This window comes from Salmo trutta, chromosome 14 (assembly GCF_901001165.1).
Source record: "Salmo trutta chromosome 14, fSalTru1.1, whole genome shotgun sequence".
Lineage (NCBI taxonomy): Eukaryota > Metazoa > Chordata > Actinopteri > Salmoniformes > Salmonidae > Salmo > Salmo trutta.
The window spans coordinates 58,412,905-58,437,039 of record NC_042970.1 but is presented as its reverse complement, the minus strand read 5'-3'; the positions used below and the strand labels follow the sequence as shown (position 1 = coordinate 58,437,039).

The 24,135-nt window shown below is 41.3% G+C and overlaps 1 protein-coding gene across 1 annotated transcript; it reads right to left on the bottom strand.

Moving 5' to 3' along the window:
• Positions 1-591: 591 nt before the first annotated feature.
• capn8 (calpain 8) lies at positions 592-20,608 on the bottom strand. The gene is made up of 21 exons (XM_029776520.1): positions 20,275-20,608; positions 19,180-19,249; positions 17,696-17,814; positions 17,303-17,436; positions 14,634-14,802; positions 14,132-14,215; positions 13,666-13,751; positions 12,233-12,307; positions 11,829-11,989; positions 8,270-8,439; positions 7,502-7,513; positions 7,055-7,266; positions 6,441-6,477; positions 6,213-6,278; positions 6,063-6,120; positions 3,945-4,009; positions 3,625-3,693; positions 3,451-3,529; positions 1,495-1,611; positions 1,092-1,150; positions 592-986 (listed from the first exon to the last, which is right to left on the bottom strand). Exons 1-21 carry the CDS (start codon positions 20,509-20,511, stop codon positions 963-965), a joined length of 2,103 nt encoding a protein of 700 aa, XP_029632380.1. The 5' UTR covers positions 20,512-20,608; the 3' UTR covers positions 592-962.
• Between the last annotated feature and the right edge of the window lie 3,527 nt (positions 20,609-24,135).

The window sequence follows — 24,135 nt, the reverse complement described above, 5'->3', positions numbered from 1 at the left end:
AACATTAAAAAAAACATTTAAGTGATAATCAAGTTATTATTTTAAATGTTATATTCAATTTTTGCAGTGATATGGCTAGTGGCAGATGCTTTTAGTAATATGAATGAGACTTTTCATGTCTCAATTCAAATTTCAATTCTGAGTTGAAATGAATTATATGTACGGGCAAAACAAAATCCATGTTTGTTTTATAAAAAAATACTCTAGTAAGAATGTTTCAGAGGAACTACATGTTCCCTCATTAGATGGTTCTTTGTATGCCATTGTGCCCTTCGGTTTGTTACAGGTGACAGTTGTGATACTCATCCCTGCAGACTGTATCAATAGGTTGGCTGGACTTCGCTAAAGATCCGTAGATCTCTACATTACTCCGTTTTCAAGGCCCCACTTCACAAACTTCTAACTTTGCTGTTGAAGTATAGACACATGAGTTGCCTAACTTGTTCACAGGATTGGTTAAATCTTGAGTTTAGGGTCTCCACCAAGCTAGGTAAAAAAAATCTGCTTTTTACTTTTAAAGCACCGTGGTGCTGGGACAAAATTCAAAATACATTTCATCTTAATATTCTGGTGCTGTTCGGGCAGTTTAGAGTATTGATTGGGGACTTAATTGTGTAGGAATGTAACTGTTTTTCTGCGTGATTTGTGATGTTTTACTTGTGCTTCCCATAATGTGTATATTTTTTGTTGTATTGTGCAGGGCACATTTTAAAAAGAGACCTAGGTCTCAATATGTCTTATGGTAAAATATAAAATATTTTTTAGATCTGATTGACCCCAACCCTGGTGTAGAGTGATCCATAGGCTACTGTAGACAAGAGCCCTATAAAGTATTTTGTCCAAGTCTAATTCAATAAAAGCAACAGTAAAATAACACATTGAGAAATCTTAGCCATAGAGTCCAATGCAATTGAGTTGTATGTCTTCATCTGTCCCTGTAGTAGATTATTATCTCTGGAATCTTAATTGAGGCCCAGGCAGACCCACTGAAAAACATGAACACAAACACAAATCGTTCAGAATTGCTTGGAAACAATTTCAGGAAAATATTTATTAAATTAATGAATTAATGGTTAGATGTGAAGACATACCTGCAATGCATCCAATTCGATCTTCCCACTGTCATGTTTGTCAAGCGTTTTGAACATTTCTAGTAGAGAGAGAGATAAATACAATGTGATTCTGACTGAGAATCTGCCTGCCCATAACAGGTATTGCTAATACCTTTAATTTGATTGTAGTAACTTTATAAATGTTAATTTAAAACAATATCCTGTGCACACTCAGTTCATGGGCTTTCCCCAGAGAGTAATTTTTTTAAAGAATGATGATAATAATAATAATAATAATAATAATAATAATGGTCATGGAACAGACACTTTTATCCAAGGCAATATATAGTGTACAATATCCAGAGATGCAAGCACCATGCTCTGGATTGAGTCATTGGAACCACCTCTATTAGAAGACATTATGAAGTCAAAAACCACTCACTAAATAGCATTTCCAGTCGTATCAGGCAGCCCATGAAGCAGTCAAAGTCCATGGAGTACTCTGAGTTAGCGTAGCGGGACACAATTAGCTGGAGCACCTCGCTGTTAAGCTGAAATCCTGCGACATTAATAAACATAATAATAAAAACCTGGCATAGCATTTCAACCAAAGTCCTAATACAACAATTCGTTATGGACTGACCCATGTAAATGTTGTGTGACATGGGGGTAAATGAACCAGCGTGATGCTGCATTCTAATAAATATTTGCAGTTAACAAACAAATGCATTTGAATTGATAATATTACAATAGTAAGAGTGTTGTGGTAGTAGTAGTTGTGGTAGGGGTAACATACAGTAAGTAAGCGATAGCTGCATTAATGTGACTTTAAAGGGATACTGCGAGATAGCATACACAAGCAGCTAGCATACACAAGCAGCTAGCATACACTAGCGAGTAGCATACACTACATACCTACTACACTACATACCACTACATAGCGTACCTGTAGACTTCCAGTCATTGTGCTAACACTAGTTAGCATTGGCATGCGAAACTACCACTAATTGCCGGAATCTCACAATATCCCTTTAAATGTGTTTTAAAGAAGTTCTCCATAAAGGAAAGTGTGTGTTGTGTTGCAATGATGTTCTCTTGACCCTGATATGTCTGTGCTAGTGTACAGTTGGCAATGTTTTCCTGCAGGCCAATACTCCATTACATGAAGGTTGATGTATTATTTTAATGCAATTTTACCCCCTTTTTCTCTCCAATTGATAGTTATTTTGTCTCATCGCTGCAACTCCCCAAAGGGAGAGGCAAACATCAAGTCATGTGGCTTCAGAAACATCACTTGCAAAGCCACACTGCTTCTTAAGATTTGCTTACTTAACCCAGAAGCCAGCCGCACCAATGTGTCAGAGGAAACACCGTTCAGCTGAAGTCAGCTGTCAGGCACCCAGCCCTCCACAAGGAGTCACTATAGCACAATGAGCCAAGGAAGCCCCCTCGGCCAAACCATCCCCTTATCCGGACGAATTGTTCACCGCCCTATGGGACTCCCGGTCACAGCTGGCTATGACACAGCCTGGGATCGAACCCCAGAATGTAGTGACACCTCAACACTGTGATGCAGTGCTTTAGACCATTGCGCCACTCGGGAGGCCCACACGTAGGTAGATTTCTAATACTCTTCTGTTTAACTACACTGAGTGTACAAAACATTAAGAAGACGTTCCTAATATTGAATTGCACCCCCTTTTGCCCTCAGAACAGACTAAATTTGTCAGGGCATGGACTCTACAAGTTGTCGAAAGCGTTCCACAGGGATGCTGACCCATGTTTACTCCAATGCTTCCCACAGTTGTGTGAAGTTTGCTGGATGTCCTTTGGGTGGTGGACCATTCTTGATACACACGGGAAACTGTTGAGCATGAAAAACCCAGCAGCGTTGCAGTTCTTGACACATTCAAACCGGTGCGCCTGGCATAGCCACGGGTAGGGGTGCTGAGCACCCCTGATAAATTACAATTAAAACAATCATTTATATATATTTTTAAAAGTATAATAATAATGGGAGAAAAAAAATCACATTTAGTGCACTAGGCCTTCATTACTCCTGTATGAGCAGAGAAAAATTGTCGTCAGCAGAGTGGGGAGAAAAATACCTCCCAAAACATGTTCCCGCGGCCATGGCGCCTGCAGCTACTACGATAGCCCTACTGGCACCTAGTGTAAATCTTTTTTCTTGCCCATTCACCCTCTGAATGGCACACATACACAATCCTTTAAACGGTCTCTTCCCCTTTATCTACATACACTGATTGAAGTGGATTTAACAAGTGACATCAATAAGAGATTTCACCTGGATTCACGTGGTCAGTCTATGTCATGGAAAGAGCATGTTTTGTACATTGTAAATTAAATGGTTAAATAAGTCAATGTTTCTTAACAATACCTGCTTCAGCCAACGCCCCCCTCATCTCGTGGGTGCTCATCGTGCCAGAGTTGTCAGAGTCGTGACTTTTGAAGACTTCCTATAGGACATCGAAATCATTGACAGACTCGAATACCAGTAATAATACCAGTTTCAATACTGTACACTCAGCACAGTCTCTGCCTTTAATCTTACCAAATACTTCTGGATCTTAGTCCACAAAGTATGGAACTCAACCAGGCCCAACTTTGCATTGCCATCCATCTGATTGTGGTCAAGGCAGATATAATATATGCCAGTTAGCATACACTTTCATTCAAAGCGGCTTTCAGTAGTGCGTGCATACATTTTCCCCTGTGGGAACCGAGCCCACGACTTTGGCGTTGGAAGCGCCATGCTCTACCAACTGTGCCACACAGGAACAATTTCCTAATACCACATGTTGAAAAGTAAAATGTGTATTTTTCCATATCATATCGAGAATGAATGGCTCATGCTACAGTAGGAAAGGATACATCCAACAGACTGATGATGTGACGACAGGTCTCGAGGCTAAATCCATCAGTTTTGATGTGAGATCCTTGAAAACAGAGTGGCAACAAGTAAAGCTAATATACCGTACTGTTAACACATACTGGGTCCATACTGGTAAATATTTAAGTTTACATTTTATCTGTCTCAAAACGCACATCAGCCAATTCAAAAATGTTGTTGCACGTGATACAATACTACATGTGCATTTTAGTCAGTTATCCAGAGCGACTTAAGGGAACATCAACAGTTGGCTAGTTGGCTCAGGGATTCAAAGCAGTGACCATTTAGTTACTGGCCCAACGGTTCCCATAAGATAACCTGGCATATTTAGTGTTTCTTAAAATAGGTCAATTTGGCCACCAGAGGGATATTTTAAACCTCCAAATGAAAGGTTTACTTTTGTTTCACTTGGTCTGTAAAGTGTAGTGTCCCAATATTGCATGATGCATCCTTGACTAGGCTACTAGCTTCTACGTTAGACAAAATTAAAAAGGCATGTTTTTTCGCATATATGAAAAGAATCACACGTTTTTGCTTATCCGTTTCAAACAAATCCATGTGTTTTTACAGGAAAAACATAAAAGGAGGTCTACACAACATTTCAGTTTATCGTACATTGTAAAAAAAAAAGAAAGTCTAAGAGCCTTATGGGCTTGTTAAATAGCTGTCATGTACCTCCATTACAATCACTGCCAGGTGGCATACACGCTAAACTGATTAACTGTGAATCTGTGGGGTACAGTATCACTTGGTTCGAGGCCCACTCGTGTCAAGCTTTTTTGTTAAGGAAAAAACTGTTCTCTGCTGGTCCTCGATGATTGATTCAAATATGCGATGAAATGGATGATTATAATGCATGTAAAATGTTGTAAGTGTAGCCTACATAAGAAATTAAGATGTTTTGGTCTAACAGTAACGTTATAATATGCTATTATATTCGGTATATTCGGTATGCTAGGCCTATATAGAATACTAATTCATCCTTAAAGTTAAGTGTCCAGTGATAATCTCACTTTTAAAAGTTCATATTCTTTTAACTCATACCCAAATAATGTTGTTGACTCGTCCTATACTCGTATTTGTGGCCAAAGCATAAACTGGAGAGAAAAAACCCCCACCTCAAACATGTATCTCAAAAACACTGTTTCAAAAATGCTTGCTATTTCATCATAGAGTATGATGTCATCAGGATCAGCTGGATCAGCTGGCCAATCAGCGGTCTAGAGGTGGATGAGCTGGCCAATCAGCAGTCTACTCTGATAAATATTTTTAATGACCAGTATACACCCACACCATTCCAACACAGAAAAGCTGCTTTTTAACCTACTTAATTGCCAATTTTAGGAAGAAAAACTATTTCACTCATATTGTAAGTAATTATAGGTCATATTTCATAGAAACACTGGACAGTTACTGTAGGTGATCTTGCGAGACATTGATTCAGCTTTGATCTAAACTTTATTAAACAAGCACCATTCTGAGAAGCGTCACTTCGGTGCACACCGGCAGCACTAACGTTAATGTTACACCACTGTAGCAGTAGCTTATGTGTTGGTCTGCAATAGGGACTCCAAGAAGTTCCTCATTAAATATATTTCTAATCTTCATTTACAAGGTCTTGGCCGTACTTTGGAACACACTATCACAATAAATGTAATTCTACATTTCAAAGGAAAAAACTCGCCACAAACGGCAAAAATTACCCAGGAGCCAGGCTCGCTACACTGTGAGCTTATCGTCTAGTTGAGATTTTGTGTGTTTTTAATAACAGTTTTTTTTAAACATCTGTTAAGAACATTTTAATGAAAAGGTGTTAGATCACGTCCACCTACGTCAACATTTGAAATTGGTTGATGAGGAATTTGTGACCGGACATAATCACTGCCACCTGGTCAGGTTAGCATATGGTTTAATGTGCCAGGTTATGTAATGGGAACAACTAAAATGTAGCGTTTTATCACATGCAACAACGTCAACAATTTTAATTGGGGTGGAGAAAAAGTTTAAATTTAAACTTTTTCTTAATGTTCGTAAATATAGACCCACTGTATCTCATCACAGATGATGCATCACAATGTATATAAATCTCCTTTACTCACTCTGAGTGACCACTCTGTTTAAAATCTTTTGAAGTTCAAAGGCAGAAACTTCAGAATCCTGTCAAGATTAAATTAATATATTAGAAAGGAAAATAAGATCGTTATGTGACTGATGTAAATAAAGAACAAAAATAATATAGAAATACATACGCTTCCAGCAATCTGCAAGAATAGACGTTTGAAGTAGGGATCCACATCACCCTCTGTAATATCAGGCTAGAAAGGGTAAAAGAATAAATAAAAAAACATTCATAAATCTCTGTTTAAATATTATGTTGCACTTGGAATTTGCAGCCGGAAACATACCTCAGTAAACATAAAAACAAAATTGTGTTGGAAGATATTGAGATCAAAAGAAAAGAAATAACTATGATGTACCTCGTCAACTTCCACACTGATATCCTCTTCCATTGGACTGCAACAAAACACATACAAAGATATACATATAACATACACCATATGATAAACGCGTCAAGTTTTTACATATGCTTGTCATTGTGCCCTGGTAACAAAGCTACATTTTCAAATTGAATGAAAATGTATGATCTAACTCATGTAAGTGTAAATTATTTCACGTTGCTTCCTTAGCGAGTACCACTTCCTCCTGATTCGGCTCATACCGAGGCTCGAACCCAGGACCTCTGCCTCACAAACACACGTGACCGCCCTGCTGAACCGTCTTACCCAGCCGTGCCATAAAAAAAATTGTCAGCACAAGTGGATCCCCATTTGCTATATAGGCCTACATTATTTTTAAGAACACTACCGTGTTTGCTACATAGACCTACATTATATAAAACGTTACAGTGTTCACAACAGCATCTAGAAACATAAAACCAAGAATGTTAATAAAACAATAAGACACATATGGATCTATTCACATGCCTTATGACTTTGCAACATTTACAAAGGCTTAATAATTTATTTCAAATAATCACTTTAATCCCACTCTATTGAAGGCTGTATAACCTCTTTATAAACGCGGGCCCCACCTGGTGGCAGCATGCTTCTCGGAGAAGACTCTCAAGAGGAAGCTGCCCTTCTTGTGGGGCTCAAACGTGGAGGGGATGATGACGTACTCCCCGGGGGGCAGCTTGAAGCGGTCACAGATCTCCCGCAGGTTGATGAAGGTGCTGCTCATTGCCACAGACTTCTGTCTCAGCAGCACATCTGGGCCCAGGTGGATGTTGGTGCGGCCCTTATACTGCCATCAAACACAGATGATAGGGCCTTTTTACTGTAGTCTACATTGTGGCATTATACATTGGTTTCAAACAACATATTACCTTACTTTTTGTGCATTAGACAGTGTACTCATATTTTGGCTCATAATAGGTTGAAAATGTGATATGAACAGATCAGCATGAAAATGGCCTTATACTGTATCTATAATTATGATTGAGTTTCTTTCTTTGTATGTGTTTATGTACCATACATACCTCATCAGGAACCTGGAAAACAAACAAAAACAAACATCCAAATATTAACAGATTTGACCATTTTATTTTAAAATGGATTAAGTAAGGGGTAGCCAACTCTCCTCTCGGAGAGCTACTGGGTATGCATGCTTTTGCTCCAGCCCTGCTCTAAAACACCTGATTGAGCGAATTCAGGATATCATAAACAGTTGATTTGTAGAAATTCTGTTTTTTCTGTGTTTTGTATCATATTGTACAACAGCTGATTAAACTAACACAGTAAAAGTGTAAAACAAATATGATCAGTGTTTATTTTCTGATAGTTGCTGGTTGAAAACACTATTTTAACAGGACCTTCTAATTAGCAGGTTTTGCATGGGTGGAGTTTTGGCTTACCTGGTGACATCACCAGGCGGTGTAAGTTTATAGACCAATAACAAAGAGAGTTCCAAACCTCTCTGCCGATAACAGCTAGTTTTCAGGTTACATATCCCTCCCATTAGGCCCCTCACTCAGACCACTCCCAGACAGTCCTAGCAAGTCTTGCTTGTGAAGTTTTTTTTTTCTTCTTCTTTTTTAAAGCTATGTGTGTTTATTTTTGACCATTTTAATGGAAAACTATTACACTAAGGTACATCATTGTTACCCAGAAATGATTTAATATTGAGATAAAAATGGCTGCATTGGCCCTATAAGGCAGGGCTGGAACAAAAGCCTGTATACCTAGGTGGAGTGTTGACCAGTTATGGATTAAGTGGATAAATTCACTCTGGGGTGGTGATGTTGCACCTGGTATATTGAAAAGCCAATGGTGTTGAGGTCCCGGCCGAACCTCCTCTCTTTGCGGCCGTCTTTCTGCATGAGGCCCACCAAGAAGGTGCAGCCATCCTTGCCATCATGAGGGTCATCATCCACATCATCCAATTTAATGGCAAACTGGGGGTTAGAGCAGAATGTGGCTGCAGAGAAATGGGTGAGAAAAAAGATTTGTGAAAAAAGATTAGTGACTAATCGAAACAACACTATCAGAGTGTTGCCAGGTTTAGTGTTGCCAGGTTTAGCTACAATGTCCAGTCTATGACCACTCAAAACCTGCCCAAAAGGCCTGAAAACCAACCTCAAGAGAGGAGTTGCCACATGTATCGATTAAGTGTCTCCATATTAGCTAGCTAGTGCTGTTAGTTCGTTGTTCTCACATCACATGTCATGGCGTGCGCGCACGTGCTGCTTTCCTCTCACTCACGTGATTCAGCTGCCTGCTGCAGCGCTCGTCTCAACACACACACATACACACACTCCTCTGGCCCACACACACACTCACTCAGCAACAGCCTTCCTCATTGTCTGATAATCAGAAGCAGCAGGTCACAGTGAAATTAATAGATAAAAAATAAGAGAAATGCCATGGTGGCCGCAGTGCAATTTAGAAGTAGCCCCAAATCCCGCAACCCATTACCAATACATTTTCATTAGCAACATTTTGCCGGAAAATCGTGGACATGGCTACCCTGAACACTATACACGTTTTACTCTAACCCAGTGCTTAATTTGAGCCTCTCCGTTTTGGAGTTTTTCTTCCGGAAACTATTGGCTGAAACCCGTACCTCTCGTGGCATGAATTTATTTTCTCTCACCTTTTTGCAATGTAAAAATTCAAATAAAATCGATCAAAGTTCATTCGAGTTGCCTATTCGTTCATTCTCATGACCCCACAAAAGAACGTAATGTGGAAAGGTTGATTTTCCGCCGGTGCCTAATATTCTAAGAGTTGATTTTGGTTGGGCCGGCCCGGGTTTATGGTTTGCGCAATATTGTAACCTGTTTGAGACCAACGCGCAGACGTGGCTGTGTGAGAAGCGCGCCAGTATCTCTCACATGTAGAATGAGATTCACTTTCTATGATCCCTCTCTGCTCTGATAGACATGAATGAGCCTGCAACTCTCATCTCTCTAGCGTTGCACTTTATCATTTATTTCCTTATAGAATCATCGCCACGCTAATGGTTCTGAAGGAACTGCAGCACCCCTTATTAAACATTGAAATACATTTGCCAAAGCTGCTGTCTGTTCAGAAATAAATGAAATCATTCAGAATAGCCTACTAAACAATGATACAGTCTATAATTTAGCCACAGAGGATCAATAGATTATTTTTTTTTTAAATAGCCTAGCTGTGGATTGTAACCGCATGTTCCTGACTGGGGAAAATCTGTCAGTGAAAAAACACCATGCAGACAAAACAGGCCTTTCAAATCAAATCAAACTTAATGTGTCACATGCGCTGAATAGAGTTAATAGAAAATATTTACCAAATAAACTAAAGTAAAAGTAACAAAATAAAATAACAATAACAAGACTATATACAGGGGGTACCAAGTCAATGTGTGGGGGTACAGGTTAGTTGAGGTAATTTGTACAAGTAGGTAGGTGTGAAGTAACTATCCATAGATAATAAACAGCGAGTAGCAACAGTGTAAAAACCAAATGTACTGGGCCGTACGCACTACCCTCTGTAGCACCTTACGGTCAGATGCTGAACAGTTACCACACCAGGCGGTGATGCAACCGGTCAGGATGGTCTCGATGGTGCAGCTGTAGAACTTTGAGGATCTTGGGACCCATGATAGTTTGTTGGTGATGTGGACACCAAGGAACTTCAAACTCTCGAGCCGCTCCACTACAGCCCCATCGATGTTAATGGGGGCCTGTTCGGCCCGCCTTTTCCTGTAGTCCACGATCAGCCCCTTTGTCTTGCTCACATTGAGGGAGAGGTTGTTGTCCTGGCACCACACTGCCAAGTCTCTGACCTCCTCCCTATAGGCTGTCTCATCATTGTCGGTGATCAGGCCTGCCACTGTTGTGTCGTCAGCAACCTTAATGATGGTGTTGGAGTCGTGTTTGGCCTTGCAGTCATGGGTGAACAGGGAGTAAAGGAGGGGACTAAGCACATACCCCTGAGGGGCCCCAGTGTTGAGGATCAGCATGGCAGAGGTGTTGTTGCCTACCCTTACCACCTAGGGAGGCCCGTCAGGAAGTCCAGGATCCAGTTAGCTCAGTGATGAGCTTTGTGGGCACTATGGTGTTGAACTCTGAGCTGTAGTCAATGAACAGCATTCTCACATAGGTGTTCCTTTTGTCCAGGTGAGAAAGGGCAGTGTGGAGTGCGATTGAGATTGCGTCATCTGTGGATCTGTTGGGGCGGTATGCGATTTGGAATTGGTCTAGGGTATCCGGGAGGATGCTGTTGATGTGAGCCATGACCAAGCTTTCAAAGCACTTCATTGCTACCAACGTGAGTGCTACAGGGCAGTAATCATGTAGGCAGGTTACCTTCGCTTCCTTGGGTACAGGGACTATGGTGGTCTGCTTGAAACATGTAGGTATTACAGACTGGGTCAGGGAGAGTTTGAAAATGTCAGTGAAGACACTTGCCAGTTGGTCCGTGCATGCTTTGAGTAAACGTCCTGGTCATCTTTCTGGCCCCGTGGCTATGTAAATGTTGACCTGTTTAAAGGTTTCACAATATTTTAAATTGAGGGAAAACACAGGTTGTAAAGCAAATGGCTACTGCTGAAAAGAGAAGAATATGCTGTAGGTTACCAAAATATTTGATCAACTTCCAAATATTGTTTTACAAAAGAGAGAGAGAGATAGGCCTTTGGCATGAGCGCATTGGCCATCACCAGCAAGTGAGCTGTGCATCATTGGGTGAGTCAGTGAAACTGGAAAGCATTTTTAGGGCAATAGTTTCCTCTTCATATTGTAGCCTACGATATGTGTCTCCATACACCTGGGCCTAGGCTATTGATGGATTCAAGACAAGGTCGTTTTTATTTATCTCATATTTTCTGTTTGTCAGTGTCAACGCAGCCTGCCATTTCGATTATTTTTAGTGGTATTAAAAAATATTCTCCAGTTATGTAAAATAACGTAGAATTGCATGAAATGCGTTTATAAAATGCCACATTTTTCCCAGACCCTGGAATACTAAAAATGTTCTCCATGTGTGCAACTTCTGTAAGTGCCTCTACTCTACTGCTCTATGCTACTATGCAAATGCGATGCTATGCATGCAATGGTTTATTATAAAGTTTTTGAATGCATTCCGGTACCTCAGAACTCCCCAGGTCACCCCACTCTCGCGCTTACTTTTTGCTCCGGAACCTCCCGATTTACAAATTAAGCTCTGCTCTTACCATAATGGTAACCATAATATAACTCATCAGCTGTCCATGAATATTGCAGATTGCCTATTTGCACTAATTTTAGCAGCAAAAAATCTCTTACAAGTAGTTTTAATACCCACTGAATATAATGTTATATTATTAGAGATTGACAGGTACTGTACCTGCATTGTTTCTGCATCCTCCAGCGGTAGAGCCTACCCTCCACATCCCCTCAAACTGGTAGTGGTTCCAGTGACCCACTTCATCACTGACCAGCGTGTCTGGAGTCAGGTTGCAGATCTCCAGCTTGGAGTACTGCCTTAGGAAATCGGAGTAGGCCATCCTGGATAAGGAACAAAGAGTAGGTTGGTACCATACACATAAAATATAAAGGAATATGTATTTTATGTATGACATTTGAAAGAGACAAGAATGGAAAGAAACACTTTTTTTATGTTACAATCCAAAGTTATTTTATGCCAGCTGTTAGACTATATCGTTCTAATGAAAGTGTTATACTGTAACAAACAATATAATTGGGGTGTTTAATACAGTGCAATACCAATAGAAAAAATAACAGTTTCACCAAAACTCTCCATCTTCTGCAGAGTGGTCTAGCTTGGATTTCTCCTCCGGCCGTACTCCATCCCATTCCCTGGAACTAATGAGAGAGAGAGTTTAAGCTTGTCAGGTGGCTTCCCCAAGTGATATTACAACATCAGGGAATTTCACAACCAAAAAAAAGATGCTTTCTTGGAGGCTTACCAACAGCTTTCTCCCAGAAATTGTCACAGTATCACCATTTTTAAAGCTTACAGTGCATTTGGAAAGTATACAGACCCCTTAACTTTTCAAATCAAATTTTATTTGTCACATGCGCTGAATACAACAAGTGTATACCTTACAATGAAATGCTTACTTTCAAGCCACCTTAACCAACAATGCAGTTTTAAGAAAGTAAGTGTTAACTAAAAAATAGACAAGTATGTTTAAAACATTTAAAATAAAGTAACAAATAATTAACGAGCAGCAGTAAAGTAACAGTAGTGAGGCTATATATAGGGTGTACCGGTACAGAGTCAATGTGCGGGGGCACCGGTTAGTAGAGGTAATTGAGGTAATATGTACATGTAGGTAGAGTTAAAGATAATAAACAGAAAGTAGCAGCAGCGTAAAAGAGGGAGGCAATGCAAATAGTCTGGGTAGCCATTTGATTAGCTGTTCAGGAGTCTTACGGCTTGGAGGTAGAAGCTGTTCAGAGGCCTTTGAGACCTAGACTTGGCGCTCTGGTACCGCTTGCCGTGCGATAGCAGAACTCTGCTCCCGAGTGGTGCAGCGGTCTAAGGTACTGCATCTCAGTGCAAGAGGCGTCACTGCAGTCCCTGGTTCAAATCCAGGCTGTATCACATCTGGCCATGATTGGGAGTCCCATAGGGCGGCACACAATTGGCCCAGGTTTGGTCGGGGTAGGCCATCACGGACAATTCCTTTGACCTCATGTCTTGGTTTTTGCTCTAACATACACTGTCAACTGTGGGACCTTATATAGACAGGTGTGTGCCTTTCCAAATCATGGCCAGTCAATTGAATTTACCACAGGTGAACTCCAATCAAGTTGTAGAAACATCTCAAGGATGATCAATGCAAACAGAATGCACCTGAGCTCAATTTGGAGGCTCATGGCAAAGGGTCTGATAACTTATGTAATAAGGTGTTTCTGTTTTTTAATTTTAAAACATTTGCAGCAATTTCTGAAAACCTGTTTTCACTTTGTTATTATGGGGTATTGTGTTTAGATTGATGAGGATTTTTATATTTATTTAATCAATTTTGGAACAAGGCTGTAATGTAACAAAATGCGGAAAAAGTCAAGGGATCTGAATACTTCCAGAATGCACTGTATATACCTGCAATTAAGTGTTGTATAATTGTTTGTTGTGTGTGTGCCACAACCATCCGAAATGGTTATATGGTCAATAAAGTTGCTCAACACTGCTACTAATTTAGTTATTTACTCACTCATCGCTCCAGGCACCCGTCCACTCCACCTGACCCCAGGGGTTTCTGATTCTCACCAGCTCAACTGGAGTCCCATGCAGGTGTACCTTCAATTCAACACAAAAATTTGACAGACTGTTACGATTGACAAGAGGCTACCTGGCTATCTTATCGTGTTGCAAAACACACGCCATCTATTAACTTCATGCATCATGATCTGTTGTCTAAAATACATATTTTTTAAATGATCTATGTGTCATGTGTCATAAAATGACAGTAATAATAGTATGTCAGTTAGAATACTACTAATAATATCATAGTCTTTTTTATGACATTGTTACAGAGACAACATTAAGTTTAATGTTACCAAAGCAGTCTTTTTAAAACAGTTCAACTCATTGAACTGCTAAAAAGGCTGAACACATTATATTAACTTATTTTACTTCTCCTTGATAGTTTTATGTACTGAGAAAAGGCTTATTCTTACCTCTTCTGCTGCAGTGATTGAGTATGCATGCCCCTTCACCAGCTTCTGACGAGTAACTGCCTCCGTCTCGTATGCACTTGTTATCTACAGTACCCCAGAACACTACATATCAAAAATGTTTACCGCTACTGCATACTCTAATTTATTCATGTAGGACAGATCCAAACAGATGTATAATTTTTGTATAATTTGTCTTTTCATGTCAATAAGAGATGTATGTAGTTACACATGCCAATATTAAGGTAGGGTTTCACCCTTTCCTTTGTCTGACAAATAAATAAAAAACCGTCATGACATCAGACCTATATTCAAAAAACTGTTACTATGGATTCTGGGATTCTGGGATCAAGGTGTATATTCTGCTCACAATTAAAAAGCATTTCGGTGTGTCCCAAAGGTACAGTAACACGTCAGGACCTTGGCAGCATTATATTTCTTGGTTCTTGCAATGTACAACTGGAATATTATGTACTTAAAGATGACTCATCAAAAACACCCTTACATCAATGGAGCAGCCCAAAAGAGAACCCAGCCCCAGGGCCTTCTTCATGATTTTGAACAGGTACCGTGGGGCTTTGCTAAGATTATATGTCTCAGCGATGCCCCCAGTGAAGTCCTCAAAGCCTTCTATGGTGGAGCCCCCAGATAAGGCCTCATAGGAACTGTTGACTCTACAAAGAAAAGAAGAGTTTGATGATGTTTGGTTATATCAAAATCAAATACAATGTCATCAACACAACACATCCCTTGAAAAAAACAAAGTAAGAATCCATCTTTGTTTAATTATGAAAACCTGTCAGAAAACGCACATCAAACAAAACAGGTAACTGATTTGATTTGATTTGTTTAACACTTTTTTGGTTACTACATGATTCCATATGTGTTATTTCATATTTTTGGTGTCTTCACTATTATTCTACAATGTAGAAATAGTAAAAATAAAGAAAAACCCTTGAATGAGTTGGTGTGTCCAAACTTTGACTGGTACTGTATATATATATTTTTTTGTCTCAGGACAATATTGTGCATTTAAGCTACTTTTGTTTTGTCTCAGTGCAACATTGTGCAGTTAGGCTACTTTTCAGGGCAATTCAGTATCATGCTCAATGAAAGACATGTAATTTGATGTAAAAACAAATGTGCCAACATATCCCCTGACATTCACAGGCAATGGACACAGGGACATTCTATGGGTGAAAGGAGCCTAATCGAGCAGTTAGGATCAAACCCTCTGGTAGTGAGGACAGTGAGCTTGAGGACCGTGACAACGATGAAGAATGGACCCCAGAATCAGGTTTGAAAGGCTGTAAAATATTACTTTATGCCCAACTTGTATTATTTCATGAAAATAGTGCTTGTTTATGATATTTTTATTTTTTTATTTCACCTTTATTTAACCAGGTAGGCCAGTTGGGAACAAGTTGTCATTTATAACTGTGACCTGGCCAAGATAAAGCAAAGCAGTGCGACACAAACAACAACACAGAGTTACACATGGAATAAACAAACGTACAGTCAATAACACAATAGGAAAAAAAAGTCTATATACAGTGTGTGCAAATGGCGTGGGGAGGTAAGGCAGTAAATAGGCCATAGTAGCAAAGCAATTACAATTTAGCAAATTAACACTGGAGTGATAGATGTGCAGATGATGATGTGCAAGTAGAAATACTGGTGTGCAAAAGAGCAAAAAAGTAAATAAAAACAATATGAGGATGAGGTAGGTAGATTGGATGGGCTATTTACAGATGGGCTGTGTACAGCTGCAGCGATCGGTTTGCTGCTCAGATAGCTGATGTTTAAAGTTAGTGAGGGAGATATAAGTCTCCAACTTCAGCAATTTTTGCAATTCGTTCCAGTCATTGGCAGCAGAGAACTGGAAGGAAAGGCGGCCAAAGAGGTGTTGACTTGGGGGATGACCAGTGAGATATACCTGCTGGAGTGCATGCTACAGGTGGGTGACCAGTGAGCTGAGATAAGGCGGAACTTTACCTAGCAAAGACTTATAGATGACCTGGAGACAGTGGGTCTGGCGACGAATATGTAGCGAGGGCCTGCCGCCGAGAGCATTCAGGTCGCAGTGGTGGGTGGTATATTTAAGGGGCTTTGGTGACAAAATGGATGGGACTGTGATAGACTGCATCCAATTTGCTGAGTAGAGTGTTGGAGGCTATTTTGTAAATGACACCGTCGAAGTCGAGGATCGGTAGGATAGTCAATTTTACGAGGGTATGTTTGGTGGTGTGAGCGAAGGAGGCTTTGTTGCGAAATAGGAAGCCAATTCTAGATTTCATTTTGGTTTGGAGATGTTTAATATGAGTCTGGAAGGAGAGTTTACAGTCTAGCCAGACACCTAGGTATTTGTAGTTGTCCACATATACAGTATTTCACTTAATAATGACCCCAAAGTTATAATTAAGAACAAGGTTATTGACAAAGTTCGGAAAAAGTTTAAGAATTGAATAAACCACCTTTGAGCTATGATAATAAATATGCCTCTGCGGTAAAATGACCCCAGTCGGTAGTATGAAGTTCATTCTTTAAAATTAATTGTTTACAATAAAAAAAACTTTTTTTTAAGAAGCTAAAATAACAAAATTAAAATAATAGCAATAATATTGCTAACCAAAAGCCATGCTAAGAAGGTTTTCAAAATACTGCAATAGGTGTTGAGGTTTTTGTACAGGGATGTTGTGTAAAATATATGACAAATGATACAAATTAGAGCATAATAGGGACTGGCATAACAAACACAGTAAGTAAAGAAGGTGAGGGGAGCAATCTGGTGGCATGTTTACATTTTAGGCTGTGGCTGGTGGCTACAGGTACACTTCAATATTTATTCAACAGTCACTCTATGACTAAAGCCTCTGCTGGTCATCACAATGGTCCAGATCAAAATTATTCTATAGCGAATGTTCTGTAATTCATTCGGAACAGTTACATTTAAATCCATGTCCTTTGTGTTATTCCCTTTGTGCAGGTTCAATGCCTTGGGCCCTATTCAATCAAACCTAGTCACTGGGTTTACGGGATAAGTCAAAAGCCACATTTTTCTTGAATTGCAGCAACAGAAACACTGTAAGAAAATGTGTTTTTATGTGTGGTTACCAATTCTGATTGAATAGGACCCCAGTTACCAACCATGACGGGTGAATTATGTTTACTCACTTAGCATAGGCCTTCTCCAGCAGGGCGCTCCAAAACTCTGAGCCCTCAGCTGAGTGAACAAACAGCAGTTTCCCCTCTCTTGTGGGCAGCCTATCGTCAATCACAACGTCCACCCACTGTCCATACTGCCAAAACTGTAAACAAGGAAATCTGAGCAGAGGTAGAACACGACTTCCCCTTCCTGTTCAGCTTCACCCTTGAAGTATTTTTTCCTTTTTTACCACTCTTCACAAATAAATCATTAAAGGTTGAACATTTCTCTGAGTACAATAACATCTACCCTACACCCCCAATCCTAACTTTTGGAGGTAAAAAGGGGGTAAAAAAAGACAAACTGATCTTAAATCAGCACTTATGAGAAACCTCCATCACTACTAAAAACACATTGCTCACCTGGAAGTGAAATATGCCAGCGTAATTCTCCTCAAAGCTCTGTCCAGGGGGTACCACTCGAGCCAAGATGTCTTTGTCCAAGGTAAGAGAGGCAAGGGCTGCCAGCAACCAACAGTCACCTGTATACATACACCAGTGGGAATAAGAATATATTTACTCTCTATAATAAATAAGTAATACAAAATGTGTATACATTCTTATGAATGTTTTATATACCGGGAACATTCTAGAGAACTTTGAGATTCTTCTGGATATTAATTTGTTTATTTTTATTTTGGTAATAATCCATCTTTATTGAATAACTTAATTTGTTAAACACTTAATATCTTACACTCAAAGTGCTAATAGTAAAATCATTGCATTTGAATACTTTAGTGTGCTACCAAGAAATGGGTCTGTGGCTTGGTAGAGTATTCAAATATAAATTACCAAAGTTACTATAGATTGCCATAGACTACCTGTTAATTAACAAAATTACAGAAAATGTTGGTAACTTTGGTAAATTACTGGTAGTTTTGTATCCCTTATCATTATATTAATATATTATGAAATACTAATATTACATGATGCAATATAGTGAAACATAAATGCTGAATAGTTTAAGACTGCAGATATGTCAGCTCTGGGTATCAATTTTTGGAGAGCGAAATCAAAGTACTGTAAAAGCAAGGCAGAGTTAAGTGTACAAACATGAAGAGTAACAGCCAAAGCAAAGGGAGTACACAACAGTGAGCAAACATCCTCAGCATGAGTAATTCTTCATGACTATATGAATAGGTGTATACCACCCTATATTGTAATAGAAATTCAGTCAAATCTGTACTCCAAATAAGTGTCCTATTTCATTTCCAATCAGTAGCTAGCTGTGAATAAAATCTTGTTTGCTCAGCGTTGCACACTTCAGTCTTCCATTTCTGTGTAAATTAGGGGTGGTGTATGTTTACTACAAAGGGCGAACCTGGTGTACCATTACTTCAAGAAGCAGTATAGTAGTCAAATGACACTAATGTGTACTGTAGGCCTATACATTAATGTAACATTTTGTGAACATTTCTGGCACACTAAAGGGAAGTGGGAACCTACCACATACAACAGGTGGATAGACACTATTTGAAAAGTAAGAGGTTTTGCACAATTGGTTCCACTTTCATTTCATTCCCATTGATGACTAGATGACTACAGTGACACACACCTTTGTCATTGAATACAGATAAACATACAGTATGTGAGATAATTTATCCTTAATAACCATGCTTTGGGATGTACACTACAGTATGTTGTCTGGAAGAAACAATATGTGGTTTCATGTATTATTAGAATTTTTTATTTAATCAAAATACATATCTGTAGTAAAGGTGCCGTTTGGATATGTAAAGCTAATACATTTTCAAACAAACAATAAAATATAATCTCATCACACCTTATCCCATGTTATGGCAAACATACAGAGCAATATACATATGGGAGTTAGGTGTCAAACTCACCCAAAGCCCCTTGGCAGATGTCAGTTCTCGTGGCTCCTTCAACAATGAATTGAGGGCTTGAGCACAACTCCTGTTTGGAAAATGCATAGGTTGTTTAACTAACAGAATAAATAGGAGAAATTTGGTTCATTTAAAAATACTAAGCATTTGGTACTTTGCTCCACATGATGCTAAATGGCATGAATTGTTTCCCGACATTAAGACCAAATGAGTTGAATGGAGTGTAATTTGTTTCAAGGGCAGAGCAAAAACAGTGACAGTACGATACATAGAATTTGCATGCTTGAGACAGGGTGCCAGCACAAATACAGGCAGTAAGTTGCAGTTACATTCTTTATCAAGACTTCATTTGCCTTCCAATCAGTCTTAATTATTCCCTGCACTATGGTTCATCTTCAATCAAGAGTTTTGAGACAAAGACTGGAGAAATGTCACCCAAGATCACATTTTCAGTTATTGACTAAATCAGAATTAAGCCTATCTATGCCTGAATATATTCCTCCTGCTTGTGAAAATAAGTAATTGGGGCATAACATAGTCACTTTCATGACTGCCACCACCCCTATATGTCCCATTGCAACTTCTTAGAAACTTGAGCTATGAGGAGGTTATCCTGGTGACATGGACAGTAGGAGTCAAAAGACACACACAAGTTATTTGGGAGGAGGAAGGGTTGGGGTGTTAATTGTTTCAATTTATAGTTTCATTTTAATCTGTCAATTGTGGGAAGAAAATTTTGTCCATCCATGTATTTTTATGAACAAATCCTGACCAATCCCAATACACAGAATAGTAAATAAGCACACAAAAAGTAAGAGAAGGGAAAACAATGGACCCTTCTAAAATAAAGTAAAACAAAAGCCTGAATCAAGTTATTAATCCAAAAGACATGCTGTGAGCTCGATACATATATCTTGATGAAATTGCAACAAGAACCAAAGCAAGAATCAGATTGACATGTGCCTCTGTTGCTGCACATTTAACAAATCACTAAAGCAGAAATGGCTAATATCATGTGAGACTTGGTTAGCCTACCACATCCTTGTGTATATACCTCCTACAGCTATCCTCCTTACACTGAGACAAAGTCCTTACCGTTGGTCTTTTCCACTCCACGCCCCTGGTTTTTGAAGAGTAGCGACCCAACTCATTGTACCCAAGAGAGTTCCAATCAGCAGGGAAGGCTGTGTCAGTGAAGAGTTTCCCGCTCTCCAGACACTCTCTCCTCAGGGTCTGGAAGTCTTGCTTGTTAAAGGGGATGGCCTTGTCGTTGCTGCCTTCACCTTCCTCCGTAGCTTTCCTCCTGGCCAAGTGGTTAGCTATACTGGACATGGTGCTGTGAACTCAGATGGGTGCAGTGTGTGAAGTGTGACTGTGTGAACTGTGCCGTAGTTGCTTCTGTGTGTATACTAAAAGGCTTTTGGGACTGGGGAGGTAGGTGTGAAGGGGTGGAGTCAATTCACCTGCTGTCTATAAAGACAGAGGTGGAGGTGTGGCATCTGCTGCCTGCCCCATACAGGTACTGGCCTAAGAAGTCTCAGCAATATTGAGGAACACATTCAATTCAATGACCTGTATTAGTTCCCAGGGGATAATTGTAGATGACATACGACAACAGCAAGAGCGGAGTTCTGTGTGTGTGTGTGTGTGTGTGTGTGTGTGACTTCTGATTAAATTACATTTTCACAGGACCGCTTGTTGCAATTTCGATGAGGCTCTCTTGTTCAGATATCGATAAGTGGACTGGAGGCAGGGCATGAAAGGGATAACGAATCCAGTTGTTTGTGTCATCTTTTTCGGGAAAGTACCTTCATAATTGCGCACCCAACTCACTCAGGGGATCCGCTATATCACATTTGACATTGTCCGTAAGCTTGAGTTCATTTGCACACAGAAAAATTTATACAGTGATGGAAAGACCTGTGTGTTGTCCTTGTTAATGCAGACAGAGAAGAGCTCCAACTTCTTAATCATAGCCTCAATTTTGTCCTGCATATTGAATATAGTTGTGGAAAGTCCCTGTAATCCTAGATTCAGATCATTCAGGCGAGAAAAAACATCACCCAGATGTGAGAAACTCGTAATCATGCAATCGGTCAGACAAGTGAAAATGATGGTCAGTAAAGAAAACTTTAAGCTCGTCTCTCAATTTAAAAAAAATGTGTATCAACACTTTGCCCCTTGATAACCAGCACACTTCTGTATGTTGTTAAAGCATTACATGGTCTCTGCCCATATCATTGCATAGTGCAGAAAATACACAAGAGTTCAGGGGCCTTGCTTTAACAAAGTTAACCATTTTCACTCTAGTGTCCAAAACGTCTTTCAAGCTGTCAGGCATTCCCTTGGCAGCAAGAGCCTCTCGGTGGATGCTGCAGTATAGGTGGATGCTGCAGTGTACCCAAGTTGCGTCGGGAGCAACTGCTTGCACGCGTGTTACCACTCCACTATGTCTCCCTGTCATGGGTTTTGCGCCATCAGTACAGATACCAACACATCTTGACCACCAAAGTCCATTTGATATCACAAAGCTTTCTAGTACTTTAAAAATATCCTCTCCTGTTGTCCTGGTTTCCAGTGGTGTCACGCCCTGACCTTAGAGATCCCTTTTATTCTCTATTTTGGTTAGGTCAGGGTGTGACTAGGGTGGGTATTCTAGTTTATGTATTTCTATGTTGGCCTGATATGGTTCCCAATCAGAGGCAGCTGTCTATCGTTGTCTCTGATTGGGGATCATATTTAGGCAGCCTTTCCCACCTGTTGATTGTGGGACCTTGTTTTTGGTTAGCTGCCTGTGAGCAGCCCAGTACTTTGCGTTTCGTTTGTACTTGTTTGGTTTTTGGTGTTCAGTTAATAAATTTAAGATGTACGCCTACCACGCTGCACCTTGGTCCAATTCTTCCAACAACGAACGTGACAGAAGATCCCACCACAAACGGACCAAGCAGCATGGCCAGGAGGAGCAGACATTCTGGACATGGGAGAATATTTTGGACGGTAAGGGATCCTGGACATGGGAAGAGATCAGGGCAGGAATGGATCGCCTTCCATGGGAGCAGACGGAGGCAGCGAGGGAGGAACAACGACGACACCGGGGTTCGCGGCCACGACAGAAGCCCGAGATGCACCCTCAAAAAAATGGGGGGGGGCACACGGAGTGGTTGGCGGAGCCAGGGTTTGAACCAGAGCCAATGTGCACCGTGTCTCCAGTGCGCATCCACAGCCCGGTGTGTTCTGTGCCAGCTCCCCGCACTTGCCGTGCGAAAATGGGCATCTGTCCAGGACGGGTGGTGCCGGCTCAGCGCGCCTGGTCTCCAGTACGCCTCCTCGGTCCAGAATATCCTGCGCCGGCTCTACGCACTGTGTCTCCGGTGCGCCTTCACAGCCCAGTGTGTCCTGTGCCAGCTCCCCGCACTTGCCGTGTGAAGGTGGGCATCTGTCCAGGACGTTTTGTGCCAGCTCCAGACCTCCAGTGCACCTCCACAGCCCAGTACATCCTGTGCCTGCTCCTCGCACTCTCCCTGAAGTGTGTGTCACCAGTCTGGCGCCACCTGTGCCGGCTCCACGCACCAGGCCTCCAGTGCGCCTTCCCGTTCAAGAACTTCCGGCGACAGTTCCCAGTCCAGAGCCTCCGGCGACAGTTCCCAGTCCAGAGCCTTCGGCGACAGTTCCCAGTCCAGAGCCTTCGGCGACAGTTCCCAGTCCAGAGCCTCCGGCGACAGTTCCCAGTCCAGAGCCTCCGGCGACAGTTCCCAGTCCAGAGCTTCCTGTGACTGTTCCCAGTCCAGAGCTTCCGGCGACAGTTCCCAGTCCAGAGCTTCCGGCGACAGTTTCCAGTCCAGAGCTTCCGGCGACTTTTCACAGTCCGGAACCGCCAACGATGGTCCACAGTCCGGAACCTCCAACGACGGTCCACAGTCCGGAACCTCCAGAGATGGTCCACAGTCCGGAACCTCAAATGACGGTCCACAGTCCGGAACCTCCAATGACGGTCCACAGTCTGGAACCTCCAGAGATGGCCAACGGTCCGGAACCTCCTGAGACATTCCACGGTCCGGAACCTTCTACGACAGTCCACGGTCCGGAACCTTCTGCAAGGATCCACGGTCCGGAGTCCCCGGCAACAATCCACGGTCCGGAGTCCATGGCGACGATCCCCAGTCCGGTTCCTCCGGCGACGATCTACGGTCCGGAGTTCCCGGCGATGATCCACGGTCCGTTTCCTCCGGCGGCAATCCACGATCCGGAGCCTCCGGCGACGATCCCCGCACCAGAGTCGCCACCAAAGATGGCGGATCCGTGAGCGGAGCGGGGTCTACGTCCCACACCGGAGCCGCCACCAAGGCTAGATGCCCACCCGGACCCACCCCTATAGAGTCAAGTTTTGCGGCCGGAGTCCGCACCTTTGGGGGGGTACTGTCACGCCCTGACCTTAGAGATCCTTTTTATTCTCTATTTTGGTTAGGTCAGGGTGTGACTAGGGTGGGTATTCTAGTTTATGTATTTCTATGTTGTTTCGTTTGTATTTGTTTTGTTTTTGGTGTTCAGTTAATACATTTAAGATGTATGACTACTACGCTGTACCTTGGTCCAATTCTTCCAACAATGAACGTGACAAGTGGTTTGCAGGAGAGGAAGTCTTCCTTAATTGACCCCCCATAAACGTAACAGACATATACCAGGAACTGTGCCAGGCCCGCCACGCCTGTTCACTCATCCAGCTGTAACACATTGAATTCACTGGCTTGTATGCGAAGCAGTAATTGTTTCAAAACATCTCCTGCCATGTCACTGATGCATTGTGAAACAGTGTTGTTTGATGAAGACATTGCCTGTATAGTTTTTGGGGCCTTTTCCCCCAGCATTGTCCCAGCCATATCCGCAGCAGCAGGAAGAATTAAGTCCTCAATAATAATATGGGGCTTGCCTGTCCTAGTCACTCGGTAGCTCACCATA